Source organism: Anser anser (genome assembly GCF_964211835.1).
Source record: "Anser anser genome assembly, chromosome: 11".
Lineage (NCBI taxonomy): Eukaryota > Metazoa > Chordata > Aves > Anseriformes > Anatidae > Anser > Anser anser.
In genome coordinates this window covers 13,528,259-13,541,639 of record NC_139732.1, presented here as the reverse complement: position 1 = coordinate 13,541,639, position 13,381 = coordinate 13,528,259, and the positions used below count along the sequence as shown (strand labels likewise).

The window sequence follows — 13,381 nt, the reverse complement described above, 5'->3', positions numbered from 1 at the left end:
TGGACTCTCCTGCCAGTGGCTTGGGTTTTCTTAGACATATTAATGTTATTAAAGAAAGAAACACAGCAAATAAACCTGGTTCCTCTCTTCTGAGTTCTGCCTCATTTTCTCAGTCTGCTGCTGCACCCGAGCTGTCAGTGAGCTGCGAAACTGCAGTAAATGGGCCGGAGAGCAACTGAGGCCAGCGGTGTCAGACTGTGGGGAGACCCGAAAACAAGGGGAGTAGGAAGGGATCATTACAATACAGAGAGAAAATATGGCCAGGATTCGATTTAGCTTAAATCTAGCAAAGCTAGCCCAGAATTACCAGGAGGTGAGAGACAGCACAATTATGGTGCATATATTTTAACAGGCAAAAGTCAATGGGATGTTCAATAGGCACGATACTGAGACAGCCCCCATAGGCAGGTACTTTCACTGTGCATGGGAAGAACAATTTGTATCACTCTGAGAGCTGATAAAGGCATTATAAAACCGCTTTGCCATGCTAATAAGGAATCGTTACACTGCTGGAGCAAAAGAAAAGTAATCCTTCAGCATCTGTTCACATGATTAACATCACTGATTATTCATGCGATCACCTGAGGAAAGACCAGATGGTTTATTTCCTGGGTTTGAACCTCTGCTTTTTAGCTTAAGAAATCTGCCCCTCTGAAATTAGCTGAAGGAGTCATACTGTTAGCAACACAGTAATGCTACTAGGAGGTAAGCAGTACATCTTGTAGCAGTACATCTGCAACTGGATGCCACAGGAAAGTCCAACACATTGCAAAGATGTCACATACCTTCCCTCAAAGGAAACATGCTAATGCAGCTGAATTCAGTGAATTCAAGCCAAGCACTGGTCATTTTTTCATGACCTCACTTCCCCTTCTCCTGCCTGAGACCTTTGACTTTAAATGAAGGGTCACTGGCCTGCAGCCTAAAGGGAGGCTGCTCTTCAGTATTGGCAGTACAGGACAAACACCCATCACTTGGATCACTCACAGATCAGAACACACCCTATCCTGTGCAAAAGCCTTCCACATCCAGGGGTCCATCACATTAGCTCTAAAATCACACATGCAGTGAGAGAGATTAAATTGCTGAATAAATCTTTTTTAACCATTATTTTCGACTGTTCTGTAATAAGCAGTTGTCTTGCTGCCCCAGCTGCGGAGCAGCTTATCTTTCAGCACTGTTTCTTCCTCTACCCATCAGCTCTGCTGCTAGAGTCAGGACTTTCTCTGCTTTAATTGTTGCAATCCTATCATTGTCTAACACACTGATTTCAAATGTAATCATATCCAACCTATAGCAACAAATCTGCAGCGAAATGTGAAAATTAAGGAACTGCAAAGAATTACTTGAAAGTACTGTGTGAAAGTAATACCAAAAAATGGATTCTGCTGTTAAGCAAAGTAAAACAGGAACATTTCCAATGTGTATGACTTCCATTATTTGCATACTTCTGTTACTGAAAACAGTGGAGTGTCTTCCAGTAAAATCTGGTCAACTAAATGACTCATATGACTTCTGAAGTGACCATGGATTGCTTCTGGGCTGCATGCGCTCACAGGAGTTCTCGTGTCCAGGGTGGATCAGAAAAAAAGGAGAACTGAAAATGGCTGACTGTAAAGATGGCTGCACACTGCACTTCCTTATTTGTACCAAAATTAAATAGAAAACATTATTAACCATTTTAAACTTTAAATGACGCGACCCCTGGCGCCAGGACACCAGCAGACATTCATACAAGTACATGCACTTCATTCATGCCCATCCTGCACGCTAGCCAGGCATTGCACAAACAGACTAAAGAACTTTTGCATTCACGTCCTCAACCTGCACACATCTCCCCCAGCAGGCACAGACAGGCTGTGTGCCCTTTGCACAGGCAGTCTGAGGCTTCCCACCATCCTGTTTATGTTCAATTACTCTTTCTGCAGTATTTCCAGTTCCAAGCCTAGGAAAAATGGAAGCTAATAGAAAAACATACCTACACAGTGGAAAATCCAGGCCGGCGCTTCCAGTTGATTACTGCTGTGTCGGTGCTCAGCCTTTAACACCTGACCTAAGCCTGCTTTTGGGCCACGAGTGAGCCCAGCAACTGCAAGGTCTGACAGGCAGAGCCACCAGAAAAGCAGTCAGCCCATCCACTCCCCATTTCCAAGGAGCTTGGAGGTCACTGGCTCTTAGCAATGGTCACCACTTGGAGCCATCTTACAGGTCTAACACTCCAGCTCCAAAAATAGAAGAAAGTAAGAATAGCATTGATTGAGCAATGCATAAGCGAAACTATTTTTCAAGACAGACATCAACTGTGAGAGAAATTCTGAGCTTAGAAATGGTGAAGGTTTCACAGAGGAAAATGTACACAAATTGCAGTGGAAGAGGAAAGCTTAGAAGTACAGGTATACGCACTGGCCTCCAAGAGGAAGAAGGACATTTCTTCTACGGCAAAAGCTATTTGAAGGGTGATGTGAGTTCCTCCTGAATTTGACATGGAGAGAAATCACTGTGGTCCCTAATATTAAGCGTTAATGTTAAGCATGTTAAGCGTTACCATACTGTAGGTACTGAATGGAATTCTGCACAAGTCTCAAATCTCTGTGCACTTTTTCCTGTGGGGTAAAATCTACCAATTTCATCTGAAATGCTGTGTTATGAATATGAGTAGATCTAAACCCAACAAAAAGAAATGTGGTGTTCAGAATTTTTGTCTCTGCCTTTTCAATACAGATTTAAATCCTCACTCTTCTGAATGCCACTGGACATAATAAGGAACAGCTTTAAAGAGCAGGAGTTTGCTTGTATGTGGTACATAGCCAAAGTTCGCTTCCTGCAGCGTCTGAGCAATGAATACCATCAGCACAGTTCTCTGTGGGAGCTGAGGGTCACCACGAAACCTGAAAAATCAGGTTACCATTGAAACCTGAAAATAATTTCCTGAAAAACAATATTCTCCCTCTAAAATTCTGGAAGAAAATTACTGAAAAAAATCTGGGCCGTGCCATGAATCCTGCAGAGGAAGAATGGCCCCCAGGACTAGTTTGCCCTTCTCCCAAGAGATAACCTGGAGTCTCAAGGACTTCTTAGACATGCATACCAGGGGATTCAGCTGTCAGAGGACAGTATCACTGCAAATTGAGGTAGTAATGCAGATGTTACTTTCACTGCATCCCTCGGAGGCCTCCTGAAGCCTGTCCTACAGCTGGAGCTTTTTTCATGCCATTGTATGCTCACAAGAGAGAGCAACCAGCAGCTGAAAATAATGCACCTGGGCTGGTGTAGAAAAAAAATGGAGGCGTTCTGTGAATGGGAAGTTTTAAGCCATGGGGAAAGCAGAATTTAGTTCCAGAGAAGCAGAATTTCTCTTCCAGAGAAGGAAAAAGGTACTTAAAATTCACCTGCTAAGCACACTTAGGGCCACATGGCTTTCTCTTCCTGACCTTACTTAACCTCGAAGTTTTCATCATCTTGCTCAACCCTGCAATCGTCTATTGTAATAAGGGGCATAACAAACTCCTCTTCACAGCTAATGTCAAGCAGAGGGAAATTATAGCTTCATTTCTTTGGAAAAACACTAGCAGATTGTTATCTTGGCACTGAGTATGAACAACACCGTGAGCATGAAGGATAGGACTGAACTGTTTCCGCTCCAACCTTCCCATAAGCCTCATGACATGACATCTAGACACATCTTTAGAGAAGGACAAGCAAGCATGGCTAAAGCAAGGTCAGGGCTGAAGCATAGAACCACAGCACAGCTGCGACCAAAATACATCAACCCCTCACAAAGATACGCTGGTCTAATTAAAAGGAGTTTAAAGTTGATTCAGTGATACCTTTTTAGCCTAATTGAAATTCACCTGGCATATTTCACTGTGGTACCCAACTAGATCAAGATTTACTGATACAGGCTGTTTTAAATTGCATGCAGAATATCTATGCTGGGAAAGGGAAAAGAGAAGGAAAAGAAAGGGAAAAGAGAAGGGTGTTAGATCCTTTCAACAAACTGTACTTTCAAGCTTAACTAGGAAAAAGCTATACTGAATGAGGGACCCATGCAGTCAAAGAGCTCACCTTTCCCCTCTCAGCCAGCTTCCTCTGCCTCACCTGTTGTGCATCTCTGTGCACAATTCAGGATGGCCAAAGGGGGACTGGGATTTGGGAGTACAGTGTCTTCTCCCATATAGCTGGGTGCAGATGCTGACGTACTCCTTTGGAGGGGGTGGGGGAAAGGAGATGTATGCAGTTCTCCCTGAGTTAGCCTCATATTATAAAATTGCACTCAACTTCCTTAAGCTGTCTGGAAGGAGCATTTGGGGCTGCACTGCATTTGGCAGACCATGTGGGGGGGCTGGGGTTACTGACCCAGGTTTCAGAGCTCTGCAGGGCATGGGAAGGGACATCCTACCTGTGCATGCCTACGTCCTGACAGTAGAGGAGGAGGGAGGTGGGCTCTGCATGGGGGTATTGTGTAACCTGAGTGCCCGAGGGGTACTGGGATGTTTGGAGGGCACAAGGACGTCAGGCACTGTTCTGCTGCTGAGTGGTCTGGGCAGCAGCATCTAGTCGAAGGCCAGAGGGCATGAAAACATCACAGCTGAGAGATGTGAAATCCTGGATCAGTATCCAAGAGGGTGGTGCACTCTTGGGTGTTGGGAGGAAAGCAGCCCAAGGCTAGCTCACCGCCAGCCTCTGGGGTCTGATGTCTAATCTGATGCTTAAAACAGAGCAGCGGCAGCCCTGCCACAGCTGGACACCCCAGGCTCAAGCTCAACTGTACTGCACAACACACAGCAGCCATATGCTTAGGGCAGCTGCGTGTGGGAGGAAAGCAGTGAGATCCAAACATTTTCTCTCTCTGTCCTCTCCTTCCCCTCTGTCCCCAGAAACTGTGCCACTTTTGGCATGCTAGATGTAGCAAGACAGCAGCTGGCAGTGCTGTCCCCAGACTTGGCCACTGCCACGGAGAATCTGCTTCTGAAAGCAGTCGGGACTGGAGCCCCTTGGGGGTGCTCAGAGCACGCACAGCCTCTGCGGCATCATCAGACCCTGTGCCATGGAGCAGCAGAGTCAAGCTCCTACCCTGCACCCCGAAAGCCACAGACAGACCCAGCCACCCCCGTTAGCAAAGCAGCAACATCACACAGAACTAAACCTGCCTGTCAAAATAGATTAAGCCTATCTTTCCCTCAATACAGAATGAAAGCAGCAGTAAGCCCTGCTTTGTCAAGAAATCAACTGAGGTCAATGTAAGCAGCAAAAAAGATTTTGTAGCTGGCTTGTACGGCCCTCCTCTAGGAGCTCTGGCTGCCTTTAAAAGGCGTCTGTAGAGGGCTACCAGAAGAGTCAAGTGAATCACCTCTCTCCTGGCTCCCACCATAAGGGAACACAGAGCCCAACCCTTCTTCTCTGCACCTCCCTATAAATCTCTTCTTAAGGATTAAGCTCTTTCCCAACCATTGGAAAATCCAGCTCCAGATGCCTGACCTACACTCGTGGGCCCAGTCGATAGGGAGTGGAGGGAGATATCACATTTGTTTCTCAATTGATTGAAAGACCAAAAGAAGCTGAGTCAGACAAATCCCTTGGTTTCCTCACACTCCACTCCCTTTGCTTTGGAGAGCTCCAACATGCTGGGAGGGGAGATAATGTTTGGCAAGAGCAAAGAGGAGCTTGCAGGAGAAGAAATAGGGAAGTCCACCTCCCAGAAATTACTGTAAAATCTGACTCTCAAAGATAGGCTGGTGAGACTGGGAGGAAGTGGAAAATCGTCAGCCCAGGAAGACTCCATTTGCTACTCAGAGAGCAGAAACACCGGTCCCTACCAGCGGATGTCTCCCATTTTGTTATCACTTCCTGCTGGGCTGCCCAATGGGAGGATGAAGATTTAGTTAGCCCATGGCTCCCCCACTTCTGCATGCTGTGTCCTTTGAAAGAACTCCTTCGTTTTCAGCCCAGATATTTTATCATGCCAGAGAGTTGGTGTAACTGGTTCCTGCAGTCCCCTGAAAGTCCACAGCGGGGGCACAGAGGGGTGCAGTCCAACATGAGCCATGCTCTGGTGGGCCGTGATGGCCACCGGCAGCTGGTCCTGATTAGAGCAGCCCCAGGATGCTGCAATCTCTTCTCTAATATTGCTCTCAGCAGTGCTGGGGCCAGCTTGCAACCTGTCCTCAGATCAGGGAGTTATAATTAACTGGCTATGTCTCCCTGTAGGTTCTGGGCACAGCTCAGATCCCAGCCTTCCCATTTTAACTGGAGGCTAACACTTATATCAGTCCTACGTTGCTGTAATTAATTTTTCCCCAGTACAAACCAGGACTGTTAGTGCGGCATGTGAAATGGAAAAGATAGAGGGACCAAAGTATGTGAATTTCTGTGAGTTTTGACTACTGTTCAGGCTACTTTCTGCTGTCTGTTTACTTTGCTGTGGTATGAAGGCCCTGCCTCAGTGAGGAACCTATAGCACCGAGGCCATACATAAATCAACCCTGAGCAATGCAGGAAAAGTACAGTATGCATTTCTCCCATAAAGGTAACAGTAAATAATCTACTAAGTTAATGGTTCACTGATGCAACTTAGTTTAAGAGGTAGAAAAAAAAAAAACAGGGATGTTTTATCTATGACCCTTGGCTTAGGTCTGAGATACAGCTTTAACTGAAGAGCAAAGGTTAACTGTAATAGATGTTGGCATTACTATAGCTTAAAAGCAACATTCTGACTTTTTCTGTCAGAATGAAGACAACTTCTCTAATGATGGCAACAGAGCCATAAAAAGGCAATTGCAGAGAATTATTTGGCAATGTTTCTTTAGAGTGCCATCGAAGAAGACAACAGGAGTGGGTGGAAAGAGAAGACCTGGGGAAGAGAGGAGACTTCGTATTAACTTGAAAACCACAGAGAGAAGCAATACAGTCAGGAGAGCTCTCTGATGGGAGAAACATCTTTTTAGACAGAGCAAATCAGAGTAAAATTCATGCCTTAAAAGCTGTGCCCAGACAGAGCTTTCTCTGTGCGCTCAGTATTATCCTACCAGACAGAGCATAAGCAAAGAAGCAAGATGAAAAAATAATTAGGCAAATAGTAGGAACTCTGAACAAATGTTGCCTTTGGGTAGCACATACATGTAAAGGAGAGCAGAACACACTGCCTCAGCCAGGGGCCAACCTTCCAAAATGCAGCTGGGGGAAAATACATACATTTTTCCAGCTGAAAATCTAACAAGCAGCATAAGACTGGAGGGTACTGCCATCGCTTTGTTTGGCTGACAACTGGTAATACCCTGGGGGATGATGAGGGGAGGGAAATTCACCCCTGGCAAATAGGAACAGCAAGTCCCTGTTCTTGACTGGTACTACAGCGCATTGATATTGAACTGGTCAGCTTGCACAGAAATAGCGTGAAGCAAAATGACAGTGAGGGCAGCATGAGAAACTGACAAGCACCAAAAAAATAAAAAATAAAATTAATTGAAAGCAGTCAGTCTCCACTGAGAGGAATTTTCATGTGGCTTTTCTGGCATTGTCTTTTTAAAAACACTAGGGTTTTGCTACCCTTTTAACTTCTGGAGTTCTCACAAAACCTCTAAACCAGGTCTTTATTTATAATAGGAATTTTGAAACTATTTTTTGCATTCTTTTAGACTCGTTCAATTCTTGACCCCAATTACATTGAATAATGTGGTTGCGACTAACATAAATATAGTTCCGTTATAAATCAGGACATGTTTGCCTGGAGACAGCCCTTTTTCTTCCCCTTGCTCATGTTCTGCAGCTGTCCAAATACATCCTCACACTCCCTGGAACCTGCAGCACAGTCCTACTGCCACAGCTGGTGGGGGCAGAAGTAATGGACTGCAGGCTTCCCTCCCTTCGTGCCCAGCCAGCAAGCCAAAGCATGTTCCAGTTTACCCTGTGACACTGAAAAGCTGAAAGAAAATCCTGTTCCTGTGAGGGGTGTTCAGTCTGCCTACCAGGGATGAGTGCCGTCCATGTCAGTTTGATCAAGATTCTGTAGCTGGCTGGTTGGCTCCCTCAGGCACCGTTCGGTCTTGGCTTATGTGGAGCAAACATCTCTAAGCAAAGACTAAATGATTCCAGGAGTGCAACCAAAACTGAGTATTCAAGGCTTTCCAGAGTGGGGATTATTAAAAAGACAGCAATTGTCATCAGATATTAGTGGTATCAGTTTTGATTGGAATAGGAAATAACATCTTTGCTAGGATTTTCTGCTGGTGAATGCTGATCTTTACTGTCATGCTGCTGTGATATTTCAGGTGCTGTATCAACACCAGGACAACTAGGGGAATCAGGAATCCAGAACAGCATTTTATTCATCCTGTCTTCCCCACCAAACAGAACATTTCAGGGATGTTTTGTATTAAATGATACAAGGGGCAGGACACTGATGGGAAAAACAGGACCACATATCTAACCAGAACTAAGTTTTCACCATGTTCCTTGTAATTCTCTTCTTCTTCACTTCCTTCTGTCAGCTTGCCAAAACAAAACCTGAATTGTCCCAAGACAGGAGAGTCAGCTGTGCTTCTAACAGTTTCAGACTCCACTGAAATCCAAAAGACCAAAAGAGCTCCTGGGAACCTTTTGGGTTCTCACATCATTTCCCAGTTCAGTAGGCCTGTACAAAGAGGTCACACTGGATAAGCATTGACAGCTTTAATGAGACAGCAGGGTTCAGCATCTTCCTGCAAATTCATCCCAGCTCAGGATCTGCTCCTTCAAAAGCCTATTCATGCATATACTCCTGCTTAAGTCAGTGACATGGTAGAACACCCCTAGATGAGAGTCTCTGACATCTTGTGTAAGAGTTTTAAAAATAGAAATGTATTTTCAAATGATACTTAAACAACACCAAGCCTCTAAACTGTCATTAGCAAACATCAAGCAGGTCAAAAAGAACTTAATTTTGTGCCTACAAGAGGACCTAAAACTCAAATTCTATCATTTGTACTAATTTCTCAGGCTTACACTGTGTTTTGTCACTGTCTGAGATGTTCGTTTGTGCAGTAAGTTGAAGGTATATCTGTTTAAGAGCTGAGTTTAATGCATTTTTACTCCCTTAAAGCTCCAAAGCTCCAGCCGCTGCTCAGTAGCTGCTGGTCTGAATGTCCCATGCTAACACGCCTGGCCTGGGCACAGGCATGTCAGCCCCAGCTCTGCCCAGCAAACTCACTGGATGCAGGAACTGCCTGCATCTTCCTACACTACTCGGGCAAGCGAGCAAGCTGAGTGTTCCCCATGCAACGTGGTCACCTTCCTCTTACAAGAGTATTTCCTTCAGCCCCCACCTTCACCAGCAGTTCAGTGGCTAGAGGTTTCCCATAAAATGGGAGTGTGGAAGGGAAACAGGTTTAATTCCTTTCTGTGATTCAGGGGCACAGCTGCTACCCCACAGGTATTGGAGGGAGGGAGGAAGGGCTTTCTCAGCCCTGGCAGGAGCCACTGTTCAACTTTGCATTGAATCATTAAACAGTGACTGAGCCAGAAAGAGGGGCAGGGACAGTGAAAGAGGCTATTTCTCAGGCTAAAGCTAAAACTACTGAGGTGACCTACAGAATATGTGAACTCCTGCCCCTGCTGCATCCACCAGCTTAGGACGTTAGGTACAGTTCAATAATTACGAAGTGCACCACCACAAAGTGTCCACTTGCCTTGACCTATGACTGTGTAGTATTTATGACACTTTTCCATATATGCCCTGGTCACAGATGTTGAATTTAGAGAATATTTACTCAATGACAGATTCTGATTCATTAACACAGAAGAGGAGTTATTCCACAAATAATCCCACTGAGACTAACTGGACTTTCAAGTCTTACTGCCCAACTCCGTACTCTCTTCCATCAAAAGGTTAATTGGGAGTAAAATACTAGAGGATTATTTTTATCCAGTGGGGTTTTATTTCAAAATACCTCCGTACTTTCAGAACACTGAGTTTAGAAAGTTCACCCATTAGAGTGCAGTACGTCGGCATGAAGTGAAAGTTTGCAGCTACACGTGATCCCGGAAACTCTGCAATACATGCTGAAGTGCAGTATCATAGTTTTGCAATTAGATTCATATTCTAAAAAAGAACAGAGATAAACCAAGAAATAGTTCTCCTATAATATGGCAAAGAGCTACAAGAGTTTAAATGAAATTTGCAGAAAACTGCTTCCTTGCCTCTTTGTGTTACCCTGGGCTAAGCAATGGGGAAAAGTTAGTGTGGAGTAAGAAAGCCATCATGCCCTCTTTGGACACACCGCAGCAAGTTACGCTGCTGAAGTTCTTATCATGAGAGGAGAGGCCACCTCTTGGTACCTCAGGAAGCCTGCTTGCAGCTACTGTGCTAAAGTCCAGTTCCATGCTCTGTATCGGAGTGTTACCTGCACAGACACTGAGCCAGCATTGTGGTAGCTCCGAGCTGCTCTAAGTGAGGGCTGCGGCTGTGAGGGGCAGGGCTGACCATGTCATCTCTTTCCTTATGAAGGCACTGACCCTTGTGTGACTGCACAGGCAACCAGACCTGGGGACTGGCCCACATGAGAAGCAACCCAACAAAAACCCTATTCATGCATCAGACAGGCTGTGTTCTCCACACACGCTGGAACTCGGCTGGGGCAGTGCAGGCAGTGAGGTGCTTTCTGAGGAGCAGCCCGCACCTGGGCTAGCACAAGGCAGTCAGGATGCTGCAGGCTATGAGGCTCTGCTGTCACGCTAACCTCGTGAAGTCAGTGGGAAGGAGATGGCAGGACAGGTGCTGAGTGGATATCCGCACTGCAGATATCTGATGTACATGGGTTCAAATGGAAAATTAGGTTGCTTTTATAGGCTGTTGTGAAACTCTCTGGAGTGTTTCATAAACAAACATTTGCATCTTGGACACCTTTTAACATTTCTTCAGACACCGATGTTGAGCAAACGAGATACATATGTTTTCTTTGTAAAGTTTCCAAACACAGTTGCCTCAACTCTTATTTAAATGTCAGTGGGAATCTAAGCTAGGTAAAAGAGCTCAAGACAGGGCCTTTGGGTGAAAGAATATTGAAAATTATTTATCCAAAAGATTAGAGAAGATCTTGTATACTGCAATGTAAAGTTTTGCAACAGCAGGCATTTCGCACACATCAATACTTCTATTTGATCACACACATGCCAGGGAAGAGCACAGCCTGTGCAACCTGCTGCCACCAGATGCGGGAAGGAGCTGCCATGCCCGACGCCCACCCTGTAATGCACAGCACAAGAGGTGATGGGAGGCAGCAGCACCTGAAGCTGCCCCTCTAAGCACCCAGATTTTCACTCATGCACTGCCTCATCCAAACAGAAGCTTGCAAAGGGCCTCACTGATACCTATCATGCGAGCATCACAGGAACAGCCAGGCTTTTTGGTTTGCAGAGTTAACTTCAGCTCAGTGCAGGACTGTATTCAAGATGTTTTCTGCAGGGTTCTTTACTAGAAATAGGTGGGACCTCACGTAGTTCATATGGAAAGAGCCACAGAATTGTCTCCTTCCTGACTCTTACATTTAGTTCTTTTGACCCAAGGAGTATTTGAGTAGGGGCCAGAGCACTTGTACGATCCTAGGCCATTGTGATCCATACGTGTTGTGATTCAGGTTATCCAGAACAGTATGTGTCTCATAATGGCTGTCCAACTCATGGCAAAATTGTGCATAAACCCACGCTGGAAAATAATGAGAAGGTTACTCAGGGTTTGGTGCTGGGAACAGAAGCCTTGGATCAGCTACAGAGGTGTAAATCTTGCCTCAGTGGGCTTAAAGAGAATCATACAGGAAGATTTATTCCCAACACTGTCTCTTGCAGGACATGCCTTGCACAAGCAGATTAAACCTGCAAGCACAAACAGCACCTTGCTTCTCCCTGGAATAACACAGCTCCAAAACCTCTTTTCAGTGTACAGCAGTGTGCTTCTGGGACTACTGATTTGAAATCAGCAGTTAGCTATGGCCTTACACCCACCTAACAGAGCAGAGTTTGCTCTGTTGTCTGTTTTGTTGAAATGTGACTACCCTTCCTTCGTACCCCTTCCCTCTCTCGTGCAGATGCTGACCACAAGGAAAACCACAATGATAAAGCTGTTTTCTCTTATTAGTCCATTTTTGTAAACACTTTTGAATGCATGAGCATAGCTCCTTGGTGTGAGCTAAGGAATGGAAATCTCCACTGTGACCTGAAATGCTAATGAACAAACCTGTGTTTCTTTAGCTTGAACGGAGAATGTTACTAGGGTAAAGCTGTATCCAAAAAAATCTTTATAAAATAAAGGTGAATTTAGGTGCAAAAATAATGCAGAATCAGCTCCTAATTGCTCCCATACTTACACTATTCTGATTATTTTTTTCTGCTCTGCTGGAGCATTTTTTGTTTTCATCTCCCTTTTCTTTCTTTTATTGAGTTATTGACAGTCAGAGAAAATATTACAATATACCCAATGTATCTAAAAAAATGGGCCTGACTCATTAGGCTGAGTCAATCTAACATATTTTTCAAATTATACTCATATAGTCTAATTTTAAACCATTTTAATGTAATTTAAAAATGTTTCAGATTTTGGTAGAAAAAAAAAAAGGCAGCTAGCAGTGGTAGAATAAAGATCCAGCTGGCAGGGAGATAGAAAGGAGAAAACAATTTTGAGAAATACATTGTAAATGGTAAGGAACTAAATATCTACTATAATGAAAGCAAATGGATTTTAAATAACCCAGCTAAATTGTTTATGTATTTTTTTAATAAAAATAATTAACCATCTTACAAAAACAAAACCTTCTTAAATACAATGTACTTACAGAGGCTCTTGAGTAGAAAAAGTTTTCTACTGCTCTGGCTTATAGAAAAAGCACACGAAAAAATCCTGCCCCTAAACCACATACTAACAAATGCTGTGTTTTGTTCTCACATTACTCTGCAAGAAAATATTATCTAGTAGCTTTCTGAAATACAGATAATTAATTATTAGCTGCCTTAAACACCGATATGCAAAAAATCAAACCAAAGATGCAGCTAGCTTTTTCACCTGCCATTGTCACAGGCAGTAGTTTTTTGTACTGATTATCAGAAGAGCTGTCTTTACTGAAAAGTGTGGATGCTTCCAGACGGACTTCTAACAGAATAAATCCTCAGAAAAATGGGCACTTTTTTTGTCCTCAAAAGAAACTGAAAACATTGAAAACAAGTGTGATCTCTCTACTTGTCCTTTTCATAAGTAAAGCACAATAATTGAGACAAAAAGAAGCAAGGTTGAAAAGTACCACATGTTCAAATGAAAATGAGATTTTTTTATTATTATTTTTTTTTGAAACTGCTTAAACCAGGTCTCAAACGTAGGCAAGATTGTCTGAGGTAAGCTACATCTCCCACCATTTACCTG

At 44.1% G+C, this 13,381-nt stretch overlaps 1 protein-coding gene across 8 annotated transcripts in view; it reads right to left on the bottom strand.

Moving 5' to 3' along the window:
* LOC310879849 (uncharacterized protein) overlaps positions 1–13,381 on the bottom strand; it is a 196,228-nt gene that overhangs the window by 80,787 nt on the left and 102,060 nt on the right. For 2 of the 8 annotated variants that reach the window (XM_083794787.1, XM_083794788.1), the window contains one exon: positions 9,490–10,075. The exons of the other annotated variants lie outside the window; for them this stretch is intronic. In XM_083794787.1, coding sequence (XP_083650913.1) covers positions 9,957–10,075 — 119 coding nt within the window. In that variant the 3' untranslated portion in view covers positions 9,490–9,956. Of the gene's footprint in view, positions 1–9,489; positions 10,076–13,381 lie in introns of those variants that run through there. 8 annotated transcript variants of the gene reach the window in all.